The sequence below is a fragment of the Cynara cardunculus genome (genome assembly GCF_001531365.2).
Source record: "Cynara cardunculus var. scolymus isolate 2C chromosome LG 3, CcrdV1, whole genome shotgun sequence".
In the NCBI taxonomy this organism is placed as follows: domain Eukaryota; kingdom Viridiplantae; phylum Streptophyta; class Magnoliopsida; order Asterales; family Asteraceae; genus Cynara; species Cynara cardunculus.
Window position 1 is genome coordinate 40,120,098 of NC_037530.1, and position 23,188 is coordinate 40,143,285.

The 23,188-nt window shown below is 35.4% G+C and overlaps 1 protein-coding gene across 8 annotated transcripts; it reads left to right on the top strand.

Annotated features, from left to right (window-relative positions):
* Positions 1-2,268: 2,268 nt before the first annotated feature.
* Positions 2,269-21,090, top strand: LOC112508750. 8 transcript variants are annotated; one of them, XM_025113481.1, is made up of 22 exons: positions 2,269-2,468; positions 3,033-3,417; positions 5,248-5,364; positions 5,452-5,534; positions 6,282-6,425; positions 6,560-6,708; positions 6,808-6,938; positions 7,089-7,211; positions 7,331-7,404; positions 7,953-8,537; positions 8,658-8,769; positions 9,794-9,931; positions 10,451-10,762; positions 12,295-12,565; positions 12,661-14,015; positions 16,355-16,751; positions 16,849-17,768; positions 17,886-17,951; positions 18,032-18,157; positions 18,799-19,037; positions 19,108-20,171; positions 20,791-21,090. In XM_025113481.1, exons 1-22 carry the CDS (start codon positions 2,341-2,343, stop codon positions 20,793-20,795), a joined length of 6,924 nt encoding a protein of 2,307 aa, XP_024969249.1. In that variant the 5' UTR covers positions 2,269-2,340; the 3' UTR covers positions 20,796-21,090. The 8 variants fall into 8 exon arrangements, 7 of the variants coding, with proteins under 7 accessions (XP_024969249.1, XP_024969252.1, XP_024969250.1 ...); XM_025113484.1 differs by lacking the exon at positions 20,791-21,090 and having other exon boundaries at positions 19,108-19,158; positions 19,254-19,299; XM_025113483.1 differs by lacking the exon at positions 2,269-2,468 and having other exon boundaries at positions 3,113-3,205; positions 3,306-3,417.
* The last annotated feature ends 2,098 nt before the right edge of the window (positions 21,091-23,188 follow it).

The following is a 23,188-nucleotide window of genomic DNA, read 5'->3' on the forward strand; positions in this document are numbered from 1 at the left end:
TTTACGCATAAAAAGTAGTTTTTAGGAGTTTTTGTCAAATGCTTTATAATACAGTATAGATTATTTTTTATTATAATTTAATTTAAATTTTATAATGAAATAATTTATTTTTAATTTAATAATATAACATTTTATAAAGATAATAATTAAGTATTCTGTTAGAATTCAATGATTATCCTAATAATATTTTAGATTTTTTATATTTAAAATGAGATGTTTATCCTGTATTTGATTGTGTTTATCTGCAGTTAGTTACACGAATTCAAATATGGGATGAAATCGGATAAGGATGAAAGTTTTTAAGAGTTTTAAGAGTTTTTAAGAGTTTTAGCCAAATGCTTTATAAGATAGTATATATATATATATATACATACATACATATATGTATATATACTAGAAGGGGTACTCGCACAATGCAGCGAGATATATCTTGATTTTAATGTTCTATTTTATTATTTGTCTCTGTCGATGTTATAATACAATTTTATGTATTTTTAAAAAAACAATAATGATTTTATTTTTGAATAAAATATAATTTTAAAGATATCATAAAAAATTTGAAAAAAAATTACATCAATATTAATATCAAATCAACTATTTAAAAGTTATATTATTTATGTAATTTCTTTAATTTATTTTTTTTTATTGTAATTTCATTTAAGTTTAATAATAAAATAATGTTTATCCTGTATTTGATTATGTTTATTTGCAGTTAGTTATACGAATTCAGATATGAAGCTTTAATAAGTTGTACTTATGCACAATTTACTTGTAATTTTGAGTTTTAAGTAACATGCATGAATAAACAGTACTTTATGCATAAAAATAGTTTTTAAGAGTTTTTTTTCAGATGCTTTATAATATAACTAGAAGAGTATTCGCGCAATGCAGCGAAACGCATATCGATTTTAATGTTCTATTTTTTATTTGTTTCTGTCGATTTTATAATACGATTTTATGTGTTTTTAAGAAAACAATAATTGAATAAAATATAAATTTGAAGATATTGTAAAAATTTGAAAAAAAAATAAATCAATTATTTAAAAGTTTTCATTTTTATGTAATTAATTTAATTTATTTTTTTATTATAATTTAATTTAAGTTTAATAACGAAATAATTTATTTTTGATTTAATAATATAACATTTTATAAAGATAATAATTATCCTTATTATATTTTAGATTTTTTATATTTAAAATGAGATGTTTATCCTGTATTTTATTATGTTTATCTCCAGTTAGTTACACGAATTCAAATATGGAGCTTTAATAAGTTGTACTTACGGACAATATACTTGCAATTTTGAGTTTTAAATAATATGCATTAATAAACAATACTTTACGCATAAAAAATGGTTTTTTAAGAGTTTTTTGTCAAATGCTTTATAATATAGTATAGATATAGATATGTATGTATGTGTGTGTGTATATATAGGCATGAATTATGATCAAACGAGTACGTTATTTATTTAAAAGAACACGAAAACGGACAAATCACTTGTAAAAAAATTATATTAATGTAAAAAAAGTGTCAGGGTGACTTGTGGCTGGGTCTTCAGGTCGCCGTTAAGGTCGATTGAATCACATGTGATTTTATATGTGATGTTAGTGTAAAATAACATGTGATTCACTCATTTTCGTGTCCTTTTAATACGTATCGTTCTTATTTGATCCGCCATCCATATATATATATATATATGTATAAGTGAAAGATCGTATGAGAAGTAGAATTAGACCTTGTTTGTTTTTATAACAAAAAAACTCTTATTAATCTCTTATGTCTAATTTATTAAGCTATTCATATTGTTTTTTTTCCTTTCAAAAATTATTCTCTTTTATTGTCCACTATTCTAAGAAGGTGTTTGAGATTGCTTATCTGAAACAACTTATGCTTTTCTACAAAGCACTTATCAAATTATTATAAGTCAAAATAGTTTAACTTTTTAAAAAAATCCTTATCACCGGTTTGGCGTCGATATATGTTGTTTATCCAAAAACTCAAAAATATTTATTATCAATAACACACCGAAATAAGTCAATAATTTATTTTTATAACCAATGCCAAAAATACCAAGACCTCTCGTTTGACTAACCAAATGGCCCTGACGGTTTTCTGTAATGCGGCAATGAGAGGCCCATTTGATAATAATCGTAATCGGGTTGGGGATGGGGCGGTGGAATGTCAACCCAATACAATACATGGAGCTGGAGTTGCGTTGCCTCCACATTTGATTTTATTGTCTAGTCGTTTGTTTTCTCTGTTGCCAGCGCTTTGCTGGTTGCTCCTTTCCTTCCCTTTCCTTGAACTAGGGCTGAATACTTCTAGGTTACCACTTGAAAAATGTCCAAGAAAGTTGTTACGAGAATAGAGCTCTTGGACCGATGGAGGGCCATTGAAGAAGAAGACGACGATGAGAACGAAATCGATCACTCCAAACAACGTCACCTCCGTCATCTTAAAGAAATATGGTGCTTTCTTCTGAAAAAATAAACTATTTCAAATTTTTTAATTATATTTTGAGTTTAGAAGTCGGATATAAGTCTCCAATCTATCAAATTCGATGCTTATTCTGTTTTTGTGTCATTGATCACTTTGTAGTAGGCAGGCCGATTGACATTCCGAACTGCTTGTTAGGCTGGTTAGTTGTGGATCATCAATATGGATATGGCCATCTCAAGTAATATAAAGATTAATGATAAATAAAGGGGTTTGAGGGATTTTGACATCTATCAACTGTTGTACCACTATAGCAATAACAGTAACCTACTCCTCTGTACATCTCCATCATAATGAAAGAAAATATAACTGTACAAGTGTAGCATGAAATTGTTTATACGCTTGAATCTTACATTTAACTATTTAAGATACGTTGGATAACATCTGTCTGCAACACGTACTCCCACCTTGCTATCCCACATTTTGTGTGCTGCTGCTTAATTGCTTTAATTCATCCTCTGAACGTTATTTACGTACTTTCCTTGTACTAATTTTCTTATCAAGGATGAAATTGGTTTTTCTTGGTTTATATTCAGGTTCACAGATGCATTCAACTTCCTGATATATCTTTCTAGAGAAGATCATATATGGTGTGGCTCCTGGGATATAATGGGGCCGCTTCTAGAAACATTCTACAATTACTCTAAGGATGATCGTCAGGATTCTCCTCTCAAGCTTCTGTGGAAAAGAATTTCTGAAGAATTACAAGGTTGCATGCAATGCATTTGTCAACATCATCAAGCCAAGGACACATATGCCATGGAATATGAGTTGAGTTCAATTGGGCCCCTTCTTGATGTTTTATGCAGGCTAGATGAAGAGAGGGTGACTAATCAATTGAAGGAGATGAACACAAGGATAGCAGGGGGGAAGTATGATCCGTTGAAAGACAATGCAAAAGTTATCAGCGTCATGTATGAGGTATTTTTTTTTTCATTTTCACCTCCCAACTTTTCAAGTTTATGTGTATTATGGAAATAAAATGATATTTAATCTTTTCATAGATAGTGGTGGTGTCATTTGCAGTTTGGAATCTGCTGGTGATAGGTGTTATATATTAAAAGATTATGTCACAAATGCTGAGTGGATCCAATATCCTGCCTCTTTCTGTTGTTCGGATAATGGAAGAAATAAGTTGTTGGTAACTGATAATAAAAAAGTGTTGTTTGAAGTAGACTTATAACTAGATAGTCTATTAGCTTTAGAAATGAGACAACTGCTAAGTAACTATATGCATTGCCTAGCATATCAATTTGGCTAAATGAACTGATCTTAACTTCTCCTTGAACACTTGTTTAGCCCAACATGAGTTTGCTTCCTACAATTGAGAAAATTCGATGTTTGCTTCCTACAATTGAGAAAATTCGATGGAGTTTGTCATGCCATCTGTTCCCCATGTACATGGGGGTAATGTTTTGAATTTTCTTGCAATCTAAAGCAAAAAGATTATGCTATTTGCTCATCTGACCGAGCTATGAAGTTAAGGGTCTCTATGCTGTCAAGTGTTTGTCTTGACTTGATCACATTTCACAAATTTTGAATCTATCTCTAATTTTGAACAAAGGAAGTATCATATGATTTACTCTAAATATTTTTTAAATTGTTAGACAGAATTGTTGACACCCATTTGCATTCAATACAAGGTATCGTGTTATTTGTTTATCTTTTTAAGATATGGAGGTGATGGTTACTTTTACTTTGAGTCAATGGAAATTTTTTGCTTGTCGAAGCAAGTTACTGTGCTCCAAGTTTCATACTGTATAAGATTTTGGAGTGATAGTTTGTTTGACGAGAAATGTTAGCATTGACATGATCAATTTCTTGTGTTTTGGTGTTTGAAGTTGATCCTTGATGATTTAGGTCCTAGAAACGTCTTATTTTTGGTTAATTAACAAACCGAGCTAGTTCTAATCAGCAAGCCTGTTGATCATAGTAATGTTCTGTCTTAATACAGTCTATACAGCTGCAGCCAGTAAAACCAGTTTTATGTACTGAAGTGCTTTTGAGCTTCTGTAGGACTAATTTGGCTTTGCACTTTTTCATCATGAAAGGTGCATTGTTGCACGTTGCGAGTTGTAATACGGGGATTCCCTCATCTGAAAATAATTTTTTGTTGGCTATTATAGTTCATGTAGTAACTTCATTTTGCATTTTAGATTGTAAACCGGCAAATGTTTGTTTTTGCTTAGCCCTCTAATCTTTGGCCAGTAAAGGCACTCAGTGAAATATTGTCGATGCAGCATTATAGTTCATTTTTATTTTCTAATGTACATATGTGGCTCAGTCCCATACATTGGGTAGTCCTTTAATGATGCTGTGTACCTGCTTCGGTGTAGCTAGCCAAGAGAAGATACAGGATCTTCTTGTTCTACAGTCTGCTTGGGATCTTCATGGTTGAGTCTTAGCATATAGTTAATTGTGTCAGTGATGCATCTCACAAGTATTTGAAGTTGAATCAAACTGAAATCAGGGGAAGCATGCCTGGATTTGGCCGTCTTTTGCAACCAAGCAGGCTTAGGATCTTGAACCCTCAAGTTCATAGCCTTACAAGGAAAATAGTTGAGGTTTTCAGATTCAAGATTTATTAGGACTATAATCAACGTTCTTGAATAATCAAGTACTGGAAGTTGTTTATAACTTCATAAAAATTACATAACTAATTTATGCATCATCAACTAGCTATTCTGCTTGTTATTCTTGTGTCAGATATCTTGGATGATAGTTTTCATTTTACTCATATTTTTTTTACAGGTGTTGATGTTTCCCGTCTTATTGGATGACCAATCCTTGGTCACCGAGTTTCAGATATTCATCGAAGCAGTTGATGATTCTCATGAACTCACTTTGGCTGGCCATCAACAATACCCGGTACAGTTTCAACAATTTGCTATTTCTTATCCCCTTATAGTCATAACAACCCCTCATCATGTTCAGTGCCTTACTTGGTTTATGTAGGGAGTTTATGCGCTACTTTTCCTCAAGACCAGAAGGTGTCGTTCTATAGGCTTCCGCTTGGCTGGATACATGGGAAAATTGAGGTATTGTTTCCTGCTGCTTCTTGTTAGAAGGTCCAACTGAGCTTCCTGACGTTGCTCATAGAAATGGATGATAATCTGGTAAATAGTAGGCTGCTTTTCACCTGTGCCATTTGAGATGCTTGATGTTGGTTGCAGACTTGGATGATTTTCTGGTGACTGATAGATTATTGACCATGTGTGACTAGCTAGATTTATCTGCAGTCTTCTTGGGAATAGTTCTTTGGCCGACACTGTAGAGCTCCAGAGTCTGTTTGTTTAGGTCCTTTAGGATATCACCAGGGGATCAGGCATGTAGACATGTAGTGTGAGCATCCGTCCAGATATGCACTTTTACTCCAAGGCTAAATGAGTGTTCATCACCTCGTTCGATGTACCATTTTTCTTGTTAGGGGAAGCATAAAAATAGTAGAACCAATCAGTTTTTTGTTTGTGATCCTTTGCAAGCTTGATAATGCTTTCTATTTGTATGTCAGAGAGATAATGAATTAACTTACAACTGTTTTCGTTATACAAACCATTCAACTTTAAGTTAATGCCTTCCTTTCATGGTAGTTTGATGTTCTCGTCAATTTTGTTTATTTTACATATATACCTTTCTTATGATCGGGGAAGTGTCAGTGCAGGAACATTGCTTATTGCTGTTTATGCTTAAGCTGATATCCATTTTCTGCAGGGTATTTCTGTTTCATAGCTTAGTTTCACAGGATTACCTCACAAAGTTTGTTTAAATTTTGCTATATTCCCCAGGAATGCAGCAGAATTGGATCCTTTGCAGCCTTTGCTCAAGAAATGTATTGTATTTCTAGAGACAGAAGTTGTGTCTCTAAATGAGAGCTTAAGGCCAAGGATGCAGCTGGATCGAATAACTGTATGGCTTGGAATCAAGGCACTGTAGGGAGCAGTGGTTTTTACTAACTTTTGAAGCTGTCCCCTTCTCCTTTCATTATATAATATTCTTGATGTGATGAGAGTATTATAATTATGTCTCAACTTCTTATGATGCTCTTGTATTCTCTTTTATGAAGGCTTGGGTTTCTAGAGCCTCATGCATTTGAAGAAGGGATTTTGGAGCGTTATCCCAGTTTTCTGAGTATCGTGCTCAACCATATTTGTGATGATTCCATCGAATTTTCTTATGCAATCAATTGCCTTAGACTACTTTTCGATATGCTTGGTATGTCTTCCTTGGGTTTTATACCTATAATTTAGATTAGTTGATTGTATGTTCATTTACTAGTTAAATGTCTACTAAAATAGTTTGTTAATTTTCAAGGATGCAAGCTCTGGTTGAGGGCAACACTATCACCAAGTGTAATGCGTGACACACTATTGGGTCAGTGCTTCCATACTCAAGATGAGAAGAGCCACAAGGAAATATTTGATCTTTTCCCACCTTTTCTCCAGGCATGCTTGTGTGCTATACTTCCATTTTGTTCGTGTCTTAATTTCAAACCCACCATGCTTTTCTGTTTTTGTACATCAGTTTACATGGAAAGTTATATGGCAAAAGATATTCTATGGTCTTAATAATGTCTATGTAGCCTATTTCTGCAGTCTCTTGAGGCTTTGCAAGATGGGGAACACAAAAAGCAACGCAGACATTTTCTCTACTTTCTTCTACATCAAGTGACTGTTAGTAGCAACTTCAGCTCTCTAATGAGAAAAAAGGCCTGCCAGGTGTCTGTTTTCTCTCTAGATTGACATGAACTACGTATCATTCTTTTGAACAGTCTATAATTGATATTTGTGATATTTGCTCTATCTTTTTAGTAATTGATGGAAAATTGTGTTCACAGATAGCTATTCTCATTATTCACCGAGGTTACAAGATGAATCCTTCCTGTCCACCTTTTGAATGTGCACACATGTGGTATGCAAATCTTTGTATTATTTCTGCCCAAAAAAAAACTTTTTGAGGAGAATCATCATTGAAATGGCCAGGATGCCTGGTTTTTGTTGCGAGCTCATCTGTTACGTTGCGAGCCTGTTGTAGCTATTAATCATGAAAATGTCAAGTCATCATGATGTGTTTCATGTAAAAGCGAAGATCATTTGAATAAGCAAATTCTATATTTGGTTAGCTTGTATTGCACTGTGAGCAACTTGGTTCTAATTGCCACGGTGGGATGTTGCTTCTCTTTCTCGGTTTTTTATTTTAATGGAATTAAATGAAGATATATTTTCTTTTCAGTATGTGCCTGCAACCTCAAGATATTGCTAAACGGCACAAAAGATCCTTTTTTTTATTCGTCTTGTTTTCTTCCAAGTAAATTATGATGCATTGTGCGGCACTTATAGTCTCAGACATTGCTGAAATCTGTGCATAAAGAGACAATTATCGTTAACTGCTAATGCATATTTGATGTAATTGGATGAACATAGTTTTCGTGGACATGACATCTCATGTTTATGGCACAGGGGCCCTTCTCTTGTGGCATCTCTTAAGGACTCCGCACTCTACAGTTCTCTTAGACAACCTGCTTTTGATTTGATCCAAACTGTTATAGTCTCTGATGCATCTGCATTAGTGTCGTCAGTTCTACACTGTCAAAAACAGAAAGGTGCTGATAGGAATATCATTGACTTCAAAGATGAAGATGACAATGAAGACCTATTTACAGATGATACAGAAGAAAAAGACGCCAGCTGTTGGAATGAATTTAGTGTGCAGAGTCAAACTACTTCATTAGAATTCGGGGTGTGGATGTGCATTCCGATGCTATGGTTTGATGTTTTAGTTGAAATTGATCCTGCGATTCTACCGGTGTCATTTTCTAAGGCAGTTATATGGGCTTTATCTCGTTTTTCTATGGTTGAACCAGAAACTAGCACTGAAATGGCTCTTCCAGTTGGACGTTGGTTGACCACACGTGTGCCAGAGGTATCACATCTATTTGGGTGGAGGACACCATCTGGTTCTGATGATGGTGGGGATGGAGAAGAGTCAAAGAACTCGGTAAAGGTCAAAGCAATGTGCATCCCATTAATCAGAACTTTCAGGAGGTTAGTTTTTCAGTGCTGCATCCCCCCCTGCATCTATGTTTAAATACTGTATGATGAAAGGATGAATGCATAGTGGACATGAGAAACATCACAATGTTGATATTAATCATTTTATTGCAGGTTAACATCTTATTTTATTACAAGAATGGAGCAAGGTGAGCTTTGGAAGCAATGGACTTGGGAACCAAGGATGGGTGAAAGCTTAATCCTTTTGCTTGTTGATCCTGATGATGTAAATACATCCTTTCAAAGTCATTAATTATGTAATTCCAATAGTGTAATTGATGACTTCAAATGTTACTAGGTCTTGTATATCTGGCTCTTGAATCTTAAATAATGTATTCAGTTCATGCATTATATTGGTGATAGGTGCCCTACATCAAATAGTACCAATGATGTTGCACCAAGAACCCCAAATGTGCCACGTTCTAGGACACCGATGCTAGATGAAACTCGAGAAACATTCCCAGAGGCCTTTTAAAACTTCTCCAAGCTTACAGGGTTTGCGGTTGAGAGAGGGAAGGCTGGTGGTTTGGGCATGTTGGCAGAAGACACTTACGATGCCGGTTAGGAGGGTGGAGAGCTTCACGGTCGAGAGGGTGAGGAGGAGAGGCAGGTCGAGGAGGACATGGGATGAGCAACTGAGGCTGGACATGTCAGTACTGTCCGAGGATATGATCTCATATAGGATTCTTGGAGGTGGTAGATTAGGGTAGTTGGTAGAGGAGGGTGAAGGGCGGGATGAGGCAGGGTGGAGAGTCGACAGATAAGCCTGTAGTGCTGCCGGAAATAGATAGACGGGGATTCTTTGGAGTATCCTGTGCACTTTTTAGTAGGTCTTGCTGGCTTAGAAGTTTCTTTCTATCATCTTGTTCAACCAGTCTTTGCGCTTTTATGTTTTTTGTCCTCAATTGTTTCAGGCTCTTTGCATTCTTTAATAAATATTTTTTTTTTGCCAAATTGTGGTTTCTGGCTATGCTTTCCAAATCTTTTTTGCAAGCTGAGGGTCTTCTCAGAAACCTCTCTACCTCTTAAGGTAGAGGAAAGGTCTGCCTACATCATACTCTGCTGACCCGAGTCACCCGACCTCTGAGTGGGATATAATGAATTTGTTTGATTTGGTTTTTAAGTTTCTGAATTGCTCTCGCTCCTTCTATCTACTTCGTTATTAATTTGTATCAACTTTTTGTTCATTCTTTCTTGCATGTAATGGCGTGTTTATGTGAATTAATTATGAGAAATTTTCTTGGTTGCAGAATGCAAGGCAAGTTGGCAGGCGTATTCTTGAACAAGTAGCAAACACACGTGGCCTTCTTTCTTGTTTGCAGTTTCTGTGCTCATGCTCGGCTTCAATATCAGCAGCGCTTCTAGGGCTGAGACATGCTGGGGAATTGGTATTTTTCCTTCTACTTATCTCTCTAAACCTATTTAATTGTCAACGGTCAGGGCATTTGTTTTACCTTAATGTGACACGCGTGTAGCATGCTAATTTAATTTAGAATATTATTTTGATTGAACAAGAATTTAGTTATTTCTGATGGCAACCCTTCCTACCTTTAGATAGCCTTGGCTGTGATTAGTATTGCTATTCAAATGCTCTTGCTAAATATTCTCAAGGTCTTATTGCTTCATCCTGATGTTCAACCAACATTATATGATCATATTTAACAGTAACAAGATGCTTCTTAGCTTCTGATGGCTGGTATCAGGATACTCAATTATGTTCCCATAGCTACAAAGGTGGTGGAATGTCATATTGTCACTGGCGGAAGTGTTGCATGAATAAATTATGATTTGAATTGATTGATTAGGTCAATATCATAAAACATTTAGTACTAGGATCATGGAAGGCTAAATGATTTATCCAATATATTCAAATCTGGAATCTAGTCTTATTTTGGTGTCCTTTTCAGCTTGTGTTGGATTTGGTGCTGCAAAGATTTCAGAACTTGCACCATTACTTTTTTGTACTATGCAAACTACTTACGGAAGGGGTAAAATCTGGCCAAAGTGATGACCATGGTAATTTAAAGTTCTCATCTCAAGGTGGATTTCTACAGCAGCCCGTATTTGATTCCATGGCTATTAACATTGATGGAAACTCATCAAAGTTTGATTCCGTACATTGGAAACAGTTTAGTTGCCTATTATCAGAAGTTGCATGGCCATCTTATTGCAAATGCTTGTCTGAAGGGAAGGCATTCGTTGACTACAAGATCTCACAGGTATGGTCAAGTTATCTTTCTGAATGCATCAAACTTTTTATTTGTTAAACTTATACATATATTTGTACATACAGATGTGTATGTGTGTGGAAATGGTCCAGAACCAGCACTTTCTGGATATATAACAATTGCAACTTATTTAATGTCATTCATTTTGCTTATGTAAGGATTGAGATTCAATATCGTTCTTACTGTTCACGGTTGGATAGCCTATCAGCTATATTACTGATATATGAGGGAATCTCATCTGTTATGGCCTTTCTGTTGGTTGTGAGTGAGTTGGCAGCAATATGATTCACAATGAGCACTTGCTGTGGATGTTATCCTGTATGCTTGATTGGTACACACTCACTCTTCTAAAACTTAAGGTACCTTGGCCTGGGTTGATACCATTGAGCCAAAAGCGTTTTGGTATTAAGCTTGTATATACGTGTGACCTTTTTAACGTGCAACTGCTGGAGCTAGCCTAATTCAGAATGAAAGTGCTGCGGTAAATAATTGTTTGGGTAGCCGGTATGTATCTGGTTTTTGGGTCAAACTTGTAATCTGTATGTACCTAGTTCAAGAATCTTAAAAGAAGGGAATTTCTTTTCATCTGCATTGTAAATCCTCTATGTGCTGGTTACTTGTTTGCTGGTCATATTCTTTGATGCCATTGATGAAGTCTTCGGATCAAATATGGAATATATGTGATCATTTGATCTGTCACGGGGTCTGTAATTCACGAACAGTCAGAAGTGATTTTATATGAGAAAATGGACAGAGTTACTAGTAGGCAAACAGATCTGGAGGAATATAAATGTATGTAGAAGGTGATTATCAATACGATTTATCTCAGATTACATGGTCTAGATTATGCACATACACACAATCCTGGTTCTAATTTAAGTCATTTTCTTCTTCTTTTAAATCAATTAGGAGACTATGAAAACATGAAATAAAGTTACAACTTCTAGTAGGCTTATAGAAATATTTGTGAACAAGTTTTTGTTTTTTAGGAAATATAATGTTGGCCAAAACAGTATTTTCCATGCCTTTTTTTTAATGTAAATGCAAGAACAGAATACCATAGTGTTGACAATCAAGGACTATGTGTTAGAAAATAGAAATAGCAAAAAGTTGTTATGTCTAGCAGGTCATGGTCAACGTCACTGTGCCCTGCATTTCTAAGCATGTGATTAGCTTCTAGTTTGAATTTCTTGTAATCTCAGACTGAATTCCTTTTTTCTTTGGTATCCAAACAGTTCTTGTTTTGCCTACCTTTTGGCCTTGTCTCTAGCAAAAAGCAGAAGAAACTTGTGTACGTAATTTGCTTCACGTGCATATTTGACCTGTAGTGGAGGAATCCCATGGTTGATCTTGTTGATTATTTTCACGTGCAAATTTGACCTGTAGTGGAGGAATCCCATGGTTGATCTTGTTGATTATTTTCTTGCCTCTATGTAGTGCGATGTTTGATAATTTGCTCAATTAGCAATCACAAATTTGTAGTATGACAGACGGGGTTAAGGATTCTTTATTCATTGTTTCAGATGACCTGTATCCGGTTACTTGAGAGCTTACCTGTTGTTCTCCAAAGGATCCAGCAATCTATGCACATAATACCGGGAGATTCAGATACTTCGATAGTGAATTCATTTGGCTATAAATGGCTTCATGATTTGATGTACTGGGGGAAGTCTACACTTGCTGTTGTAGTTCGGTATTGGAAGCAAACAGTGCTTTCTTTGGTTGATCTACTTAAGGAGTCGTGTAATGATAAAACATCTGCTATCATGGCCATTGAGAAACTTATTCAATATGGTGTGTTTCTATTTATGCATTCTCCTCTGGCTTCCATGTTTTGCTATTGATTTTTATATTAGCAAATTTAAGTTCGTTTTTTGATTTTGTTGCAGAAAACATTCCGATTGATGAACTTACTGAGCAGGTATCATGCCTTTCTGTTTCATTAAAGAGCAATGCCAATGGACCTTCTAATGCGTATGAAAAAATGAACTTTAAAGCCACATTGTTGCAATCTGAGGGCTTATTGGACAAAAGGAAGTATTCCACTGAAAAACTAGAAGCTTTTCCCTTGGAGGATTTAAATTTGCAGATTTCAGATTCTGCTTTTGGTGCCAAAACGGAGAGAGAGAGTGTGATAATTCTTTCAGATGATGAGATCGATGTAAAAGATTACATTGACACTGTGAATGTTCCTGATGGTGGATCAAGTAAATCATTAGTAGATGGTGAAGCTATGGGTTCACGAACTACTGAAAAAGCTTCACAAATTAATGCAGCTAGGAACAGTTCTTCTGTTGCAGCTTCAACAACACAGATCAAGGATTTGGTTCTGTCAGATGATTATGGCGCCATAGGATTGAGGGAACGGAAGCTGGAAGCAGAGAATAATGTGGACAGAATAAGACCATCTTCTGTGGTCCAAGGGGAATCTGTTCAAGGCAGAAGTAAAGAAAAATCATCTGACATTCAGAAGAAATCTTGTTTGACGAAATCTTCCCTAGAAAATCTTAGTTTCAAAATGGACAATTCAGTTTCGATCCAGCGTGCATCTGGTTTGAAGAATGTGTCTAATGAAATTAGGTCTTCGAGAAGTATGGATAACCAAGGCATAAAAAAGGTTTCAGCAAAGACCGATAGGGTCATCAAGGAGTTGGTATTTGATGCCAAAGATGATCCATGGGAATTTGCATTAAAATCTGCAAGGCATCATCAATCACACCTGGCAAAACTGAACACTGGTGGTACAAAACGCCAAGTCATTCAACTGAACTTAGCAGTTGAAAACAGAGTTTCCCAATCAAACAGGCTGCGAGGTGGACATCAGAGGTTCAAACCTCTAAGGCTAGATGATTGGTTTAGACCTATCCTGGAGATGGATTATTTTGCTACAGTAGGGTTATTATCCTCAGCTGCAGAGAAGAATCAAACTGCTGGGACGTTGAAGGAGATTCCTGTTTATTTTCAATCTCCTGATGACTATGTGGCAGTCTTCCGCCCATTGGTGCTAGAAGAGTTAAAAGCGCAGCTACATAATTCATTTGCAGAGATGTCTTCTTCAGATGAGATGTCCTGTGGAAGTCTGTCTGTGATGTCTGTAGAAAGAGTTGACGACTTTCACGTTGTTCGCTGTGTTCACGATGACAGAGACTTGGAAGGCTCCAAGAGCTGTGTAGAAAATGATCTCATATTGCTTACAAGACAGCCTTTTCAAAATTCTTCCCATGATGTTCACATGGTTGGAAAGGTACATGTACATTTCATCTTAACATTTGAGTTACTTCATTCCCATGTTTAAGTTAAAAAAATTGTCATGCTAGAGTCGACATAAATAGAACCTCTTTCAGCTTGCTGCAGAGATACTGCTTTCTGAGTAGATTCTCTAAGATGTTTGAGAAACCCCCCCACATAGTTTGGTGATAGTGTGTCTGAAACCAGTAACAAAACCAAAAGGTTGTTAGCCAGAAAATTGAGCATATGCTTTTTAATTTTATAAAATAACTAAACAAGTATTGGTAGAGGAACATTTATGAGATCAAAACCTTTATTTCTTGATTTGCAAGTATTTAAATAAATTACATTTTCTAAACACATTAGAAATTACACAGCCTGAAGTCATCTAGTATAACAATTATTTGTTTTAAAAGATAAAGTTTACTATCATTTTAACTCAATTATTTATTTTGATTTGAGTGCAATCTCAATGACCATTTGTAATGGAAAACAAGATTTCTTTAGTACTTCCTCATCAAGGATCACAAACTGGGGATGCAAAGAGTCTTGTGTTGATTTAGACTTTTGTTGAATTACTGGTAGTTCAGAATTGCAATATATGTCAGGATATGACATGAATTTTTTGGTCAAACATTCCTCCAAGCAGCAGGTTTACCTTCGGCTGTGCTTTATCTTGACATTTAAGCTTTCAAGTTTTTGCAAGCTTATGTGGTACTTGAAGGTGCTTAAAGTAGAGTTTAGTGGACTCCCCCCCAAAAAAAATGCTTAAAAGTTCAGGAAGTTTCATTTCCCATTTTTGGAAACTAGGTTTTGAAATAAGCAAATCCCTTCAGCACCCACATTTATTTCACTAAGAGTATCAGAGAACTGACAAATGAGAAAATGAATGCATGCAAATATTTACTACAAACCTAAGCTCACCATGTGCAAAGATGAACTCTTTTACACTCTTAATAGCATAAGAACTATAATCTAAGGTTATCTACATTCACAATATAGTCACATTGTGCAGTGTGTCTTCCCCGGGATATTACGGTGTATTGTGTAACGAACTCCACTAAAAGAAACTAACAGCTACAACCTCAATTTGTTACGTGATGATGCAAATATTAACAATCTTGTCACACTGAACACATGAAGATAATGTACTCTGCAGAATCAATTTCTAGAAACACATACTGATGATTAGTTCTGAATGCTTCGTTATCAAGTTATGAAAATTACTAATGATCAACATGCATTTCTAGAAATTGATTCTGCAGAATACATTATCTTCATGTGTTCAGTGTGACAAGATTGCTGATATCTACATCATCAGTAACAAATTGAGGCTGTAGCTGTTAGTTTCTTTTGGTGGAGTTCATTATATAATGCACCGTAATTATCCAAGGGAGGACACACTGTATAATATTAATTATATCTTTGAACATAGATAACCTTAGGTTAGAGTTCTTATGCTATTAAGAGTGTAAAAGAGTTCGTCTTTGCACATGGTGAGCTTGGTTTGCTTTCAATATTTACATGTATTCATTTTCTCATTTGTCAGTTCTCTCATACTCTTACTAAATCAATGTGGGTGGTGAAGGGATTTGCTTACTTCAAAGCCTAGTTTCCAAAAATGGGAAACAGAACTTCCTAAGATCTCTATATGTGAGTTCTTTTTGAAGTATATAATATTTATATACGGCAAATGCAACAAATAAACTCACACACCCTTCTCACCGTTGGTGAGGTTTGAACCCTTGACCTCGTAGGAGGCCAAGGACTACGATACCGCTAGGCCAAAGGTCCTTTGATATCTCTATATGTGAGTTGGTGAACAAAGCAATCAAGTTGATTGGTCCTTTGATAATTGATTTTTAATTAGTTGGATTCTCCGATTAGAACTTACCTCCCATGATTTTTACATGGCACCACAAAGGGAAATTTTACCGTTCATATGGCCACTCTTCTATCCATGAGCATTATAGCTGAAAAATCTAGTTCATTTTTCTTTTCTAATTTGATTGTAAAAAGACTAATATGTATCACGTGGATTTTTACTCGAATAAAGCTAGGGTTGGTCCCTCTTTCCTGTTATGTGCTTTTATTTTGCTCTTTGCTATAGCTGATGATGTAGAGCAGATTTGATCTGATCTGTCTCTTTGTCCCTGAACCACCAGTCATAAATAAAAAAATCTACATATAGGTACCACACCATTAGTCAATCTTACAGTTACTAGATCAAAAGCTAGCGGCGGTATATGCTGATTGTTGATAGGCTCATTGATGAACTTGTCGTTCACTATAATGTTCTTTCCTTAAACATTATAGCCTGTGGTTTTCTTTTGATGCAAAGCTGGATTGGTCCAGGTAGAAAGATGCGAGAAAGATTATAAAAGAAGATCAAGCATAATAATGATCAAGTTCTATCTTCAGAATGGATGTTCTCGTCTAAATCGGGCCAAAAAACTCTTAATGGAACGAAGCAAGTGGTACATTCATCGCATCATGAGTATCACTTCCCAACTAAGAGAATTTCAGGCACTGTCTTCGATACATAGTATTCCTCTGCTTCCCACAATCTTAAATCCTAATGACCAACCTAAGGCTGTCAAATCGAGGATGGATCTCAGTAAACTGTCCCAACCTTTACAGCAGATTCTTGAATCGTCATTTAATGACTGTCAATTGCAAGCTATCAGTACTATCATCAGACCTGTGGACTTGAGAAATGACCATGATCTATCCCTAATTCAGGGTCCTCCAGGTATTCATGCATATGCTTGTCTACAGCTTTCTTTTAAGCTTTTATGAGGCCTGTTCTGTACATGATTTGGAGATCCTTTTAACTGTCTTTCTACTAGGTACTGGGAAGACCAGGACAATTGTGGCCATTGTCAGTGCTTTGCTTTCCTTAAGTGGAAGGAATGCTGGAAGGACTGAAGTTGGTGTTTTGAAACCTAGCAATACTTCTCTCATGAATAAAGTGCGGATAAGTCAGTCTGCTGCAATTGCTCGAGCCTGGCAGGATGCAGCCATGGCTAAACAATTAAAGGATGATGATAGTAAAAGCTCTAGTGTTACTGCTAGTCACATAAGAGGTAGGGTTCTTATTTGTGCACAATCAAATGCTGCAGTTGATGAACTGGTGTCCAGAATTTCCAGTCATGGCTTATATGGAAATGATGGATCAATGTACAAGCCATATCTTGTTAGAGTTGGTAATGCAAAGACAGTTCATCCAAGTTCTTTACCTTTTTTCATCGACACCCTTGTTGACCATCGATTGACGGAGGAGAGGATGGATGTTGGTGATGTGAAGAACGACACAGATGGGGATTCTTCAACTGTTCTTCGTTCTAAGTTAGAGAAGTTAGTGGATCGTATCCGGTTTCTTGAAGCCAAACGAGCTAATTTAAGCAATGGAAATCCAGACTCAAAACATTTTCTTGAAGGAGATGCTGCCGTGAGTGATGATGTGAAGGAAATGTCTGATGCAGAAATAGGGGCAAAGCTAAGAACATTATACAGTGACAAGAAAGCCGTCTACATAGATCTTGCCGCTGCTCAGGCACGAGAGAAAAAAGTTCATGAAAAAAGAAAAGCTCTTAAACTCAAATTGCGTAAATCTATACTGAGAGAAGCTGAAATTGTGATAACTACATTGAGTGGGTGTGGTGGAGATCTCTATGCTGTGTGCTCCGAATCTATGTTGACTCATAAGTTCAGTACTTCATCCGAGTCTTCGTTGTTTGATGCTGTTGTAATTGATGAAGCTGCTCAAGTACGATGCATCGATCTTTTCTTTTCTTTAATTTTCTTTGACTTGGTAGTGACTTTCCATGTAGCTCAAGACTCTATGTTTATTTGCTTCTTAGACCTTGTACTTTCTTCTGGGCAGGCTCTGGAACCTGCTACTCTGATTCCTCTTCAGCTCCTAAAATCAAAAGGGAGCAAGAGTATTATGGTAAGGACTAGTGTCATGGGTTTACATTTTTGTTGCTAAGTTGAATGGATAAAACTTATTTGTTATGCGTATCATTGAAGGTTGGAGATCCGAAGCAGCTTCCTGCAACTGTTCTCTCAGATGTTGCAAGTAAATATCTCTATCAATGCAGCATGTTTGAACGTTTGCAGAAGGCTGGTCACCCTGTTACTATGCTTACGAAGCAGGTAGACTGTATTTGTCTTATATGTATGTATATTTTACTTCCTTTTTGGTACCATTCCTCTTTAATGCGATAAAAGCACTAAACGAATTAGGAAGTTGTTTCAGATTAAAACACGAGGATGTTCATGCCTTCCTCGGCATACTTACATATACCTGCATGCATATGTGTGTGTGTGTGTGTATATATATAAAATATTCATGGCCATATCGATTTCAAGGGTGGTTGCATGTTTTTTGTTCGGTTTATTAATAAAGGTAACATAGCATGTTGTATAAAGAAGATTTGTAGTTTGGATATGATTGTTTACCTCTAAAGCATGAATCCTGCCCTATTTGATAAAATAGAAAAAAACCAGTGAAAGGTATATGTATCGAAAATGAAGTCGTGCTGAGTTTATTTATGTTGAATACAATATCCTCCAAGGTTGAAGTGGTATGATTTACTGTCAAGCATATTTTGCAGAACAAAGGGTCTTATTAGTCATGGCAATCCTACCACCACAAAATTATTTATGCGCTCTGCAGTCTTCACAAGAATAAAACAGAACTTCCACAATATTGTTATGGCCAGTCTCTTCCTTTTAAGCTATCTCGTTTGACTACCTGTTTCAGAATTCACTAATTATTACTTTACATGTTTCAGTATAGGATGCACCCAGAGATATGCCGGTTTCCTTCCTTGCATTTCTATGATKGAAAGTTACTAAATGGTGATGGAATGTCTAGCAAAGAAACACCATTTCACAAGACTGAAGGCCTTGGGCCCTATTTATTCTTTGATATTGTGGATGGGCAGGAGCTTCATGGTAAGAACTCTGGGTCTCTCTACAATGAGTGTGAGGCTGATGCTGCAGTCGAACTTCTGAGGTTTTTCAGGAAGAGGTATAATTCTCTTGTTTGATACCATAGTTTTTTCAATACTAGTTTTAGAAATGTTGTTGGTTTTTGACAGTTATCCATTAGAGTTTGTTGGAGGAAGGATTGGCATTATAACTCCTTATAGGTCTCAACTTTCCCTGTTGCGTTCACGTTTTTCGTCTGCCTTTGGGTCTTGTATAATGGATGAAATGGAACTTAATACCGTTGATGGTTTTCAAGGACGGGAGGTTGATGTGCTTGTAGTTTCGACAGTTAGGGCATCAGGACCAACTTCTGGAGCAATGGAAATGAACTCCAGAAGCATTGGGTTTGTTGCTGATGTAAGACGAATGAATGTGGCATTAACGAGGGCCAAGCACTCCTTGTGGATTTTGGGAAACATGAGAACCTTGCAGACAAATAAGAATTGGGGAGCACTTGTAAATGATGCTAAGGAGAGAAATTTGGTTTTATCAGTTAAAAAGCCATATGTTTCAATGTTTAACTTGCTATTTAAGAATAACCGGGTTTCTGATAGCTCAAATGATATTTCAAAACAGCTTAAGCCTAAGAAAAAAGGGAACGAGGTTAACAGACATCCTGAAGAGAGGAAAAAGTTTAATATTTCTTCCGAGAGGAAAAGAGGGTACACTGGAGATCATAGTAATGATAGTTTGGGTGTGGATAAGCATGCTTTATCACCCATCAGGGATAATGATAAAACAAAGAAAAGAGCAAAAAAGCATTATGATTCATCAGCAAAGAAGAGTACTGAATGTGTATATACTGAAAGTAGTGTAAACAAAACACTCAAGGATGTCAAGTTGGCCACTGATGAACATAGAGAGACGCATGCTGGAAGTTGGGGTAAGAAAGGTGTTGAAAGACAAAGGTTTGATAGAAATGTTGCTGGGGATAAGCCTTTGAATGAAACTATTCAACGAGAAGAAGGGAGTAGATCATCTGGTCAAGTAGAAAAACCCATGGATTCTATTTGTAAAAGGAAACAACAAAGGGAAGCTGTAGATGCTCTTCTTCCTTCAGCTTTTATATCCTCAAAGAAGCCTGAATCTAAGTTGAAATCAGTCCCAGATAGAAGGTCTCGTCCACCAGTACGTCCTTCAGATCATGCAATTAAACCAGCCAAGACAAGAAAAGGTGTAGTTTTCTTCTCTATACTGATATTGGTTATTCCTATTACTACACCCCTGTTGTGTTTTTACAAAATATGCATATTTGTTTTTACATTGCCTGAGGGACTTAGGGGGCTGTTTGTTTACCTGTTAATAGTTCCATCTAGAGGCAGCCTCTGAATCGTCAAGAGGGGAATCTTGTTTGGCAAAAGAAGTCTGCCTGTTAATGGTTCTAAACCCTCTGAATGATTTTGTATCTTGGGGCTCCCTAAACCATTAAGCTCCCTAATTTCATTCTGAACAATTACCAAACAACTATATTTCATTTTGCACTATATCAATAGAGCCTCTTAATCATTCTGGCCACTTAATCATCCTGCACCGAACCATTCAGCAACTGCTTAAATGATGTCCAGAGTTAGTTTTGCATTTTTATCGTTTCCATTTGAGGTTGTTATTGAGATGTTAGGATATGTAAGAGTAACATTTGTGCATGGTAATGAAAGTGATTGTGGTTGTGATGATGCTTTACATGAAACTAGTTTTTAGCAATGAAGTTGTAACTATACGCAACTTTCTAATCTTGCTGACTGTTACTATTACTATTATTATATCTGGTTGTAACTGATGCGGTTCGTGTTCAGGTTAAAAAAGCGGCATTGGAAAGAGAAGTTAGTTGCTCAGCCAATTCATTAAGATGGTGTGGATACTAAAGCTGGTTTTGGGGGGGTGTTTGGCTTTATTCCCATCATCATACACTTTTTAACTGAATGGGATGACAGTTAACCTGTAAGTAGCAGTTAATTAGCAAATCTCTTCATGTTCTTTTTCCACATCTTATCAAAGTATTTCTTTCATTTCATTGCAGCATGTTTTCATACAAGTATTATTATTATTACCATAATATATAGTCTATAGATGTATTAATATTTTGTTAGGCTGAATCCAAGTAAAAAGAGTTGAATTTTATATAATATATATACAACTTTATGCAAGTCAAAAGAGCAGAATGTAAGAAACCAAAGGCACTAATATAATACGAGAATGGTACCTGTTTAAGAATGGTCGAATCACATGTGATTTTACACTAATATCACGTACAAAATCACATGTGGTGCGACCTTGTCTAGCGGCCATAGGGTCACCCACACTTTTTTGGCCGTTAATGTAAAATCACATGTGATTTTTGTATATAATTTGGCTATTCTCTTACTTTTGTAAATATGTATCATTCTCGTATGAACCTACCTCTCTCTCTCTCTATACATATACATATATAGGTTAGATTCAGGGGGAAACCGCAAAAAATGAAAAACTGAGGAACATCTTGTTAACATTCATCTTGACGTTGTACATATGTGCATAATATGCACACGTGCTTAAAAACCAAGAAACACCTTCAATTACTCGTATGCACGTGTGCATACTGTCCACATGAATGGTTACCAGATTGTACTTCAGGTTTTCAGTTTTTTGGGGGGGTTTTCCTTGAACCTCTCTATACATGGTAGTTTCAGGGGATAATCTTCAAAAAATGAAAAACGAAGGAACATCTTGGTAATCGTTCATCTGGACGGTATGTACATATGCATACAAGTAATTTATAAACAATTTGTCTGATATGCGCATGTGCATAACATTGCACACGTTTATAAGAGCCAGTAAACAAGTATAGTTACTTATATGCATATGTATATACCATACAGATGAATGGTTACTAGATGTTTATCAATTTTTCATTTTTTTGGGGTTTTTCTCTAAACCTACCTCTATGTGTGTATGTAATTATTTTACTCCCTCCGTCTTAAAATGTTTTCACATTACTATTCTAGTTTGTTTCAGAATAAGTTTAATTTTAAAAAAACAAATACATATTTTCCCACTTTATCTTTAATTATAAGATGCAGGGCTATCCCTAAGGGGAGGGCATATGCCAAGGGCCCACAAGAAATAAGGGTTCAAATGTTAGTTTAGTATCCATCATATAGTATATTATTGTAGTTCATAAAAATTAGTAGATAATGTAGATACAAAGTTTGTTTAGTGTCTAATAGGACAAAAAAGAATTTAGTATTATATTAAGGGTTTAAACTTGTATTAGTTAATTATATTGGAGAAATAATATGTAAAAAGTTAATTGGTCGTTCAATTTATAATATTGTTTATTGTTTCTCCAAGTTTTTTTATTTACTACCAAAATCTAAAACTACTTTGCTTAGAAAAGATTGATATATTCTTCATCATTCATCTCTCGTGCACTTTTTTAATTATTCCATCCGCATAAATTTTATTTTTGTATTAAAATATAGCAGATTTCTTGTTAATTAAATAAACAAGAATAAGATCTCAAACTATATCAACAATGACTTTTTAAGATTGATGGTTTCTAAAATGTTTGTTTTAGCCCTAAAAGTTTAAGATGACGATAAAAATATTAACATGATGTAATATGGAAACCCAATTGATTTATATTAATTTACATAAAGTGTATTTTGAATAGGCAACATTAGAATCCAAAGTGATGTCAGTCTGTATATAAAAGGTATATCATAGGATATGTTTGACGGTGAAACGGGTTTATGATGCTATGTAAAAATGATATGATGCGATAACATTAATTTAAAAATAATTATTGATTGATTTTGCATGTAGAAATACTTAAAAAACTGGTTTTATATGAACTATTAGTATTTCTTGAATTCAATGATATTGATGATGATAAAAACATTACATTAAAAAAGATTGTACTTATCCAGTATCTCGTTTAGGGCGTATAATAAAATGGACCTGATAAGATGAGACTTCCTTTGGCATTGATAAAATTGTTATCTAACTCATTAAAAATGTAATAATTACACATTTTTAAGATTTATGTTGTGATTTATTTTAAGACGAAAGAAGTAATTAAATTTGTAGTTTATAGTAAAAAGAAAATAAAACCATCACCGACACCTGCACACAAAATGAGTTAAAAGTTGATTAGATTGGGCACATGCATGTCTTGGAACTTAAACCCATTAAATGCTCTTCCTTTTAGTATTA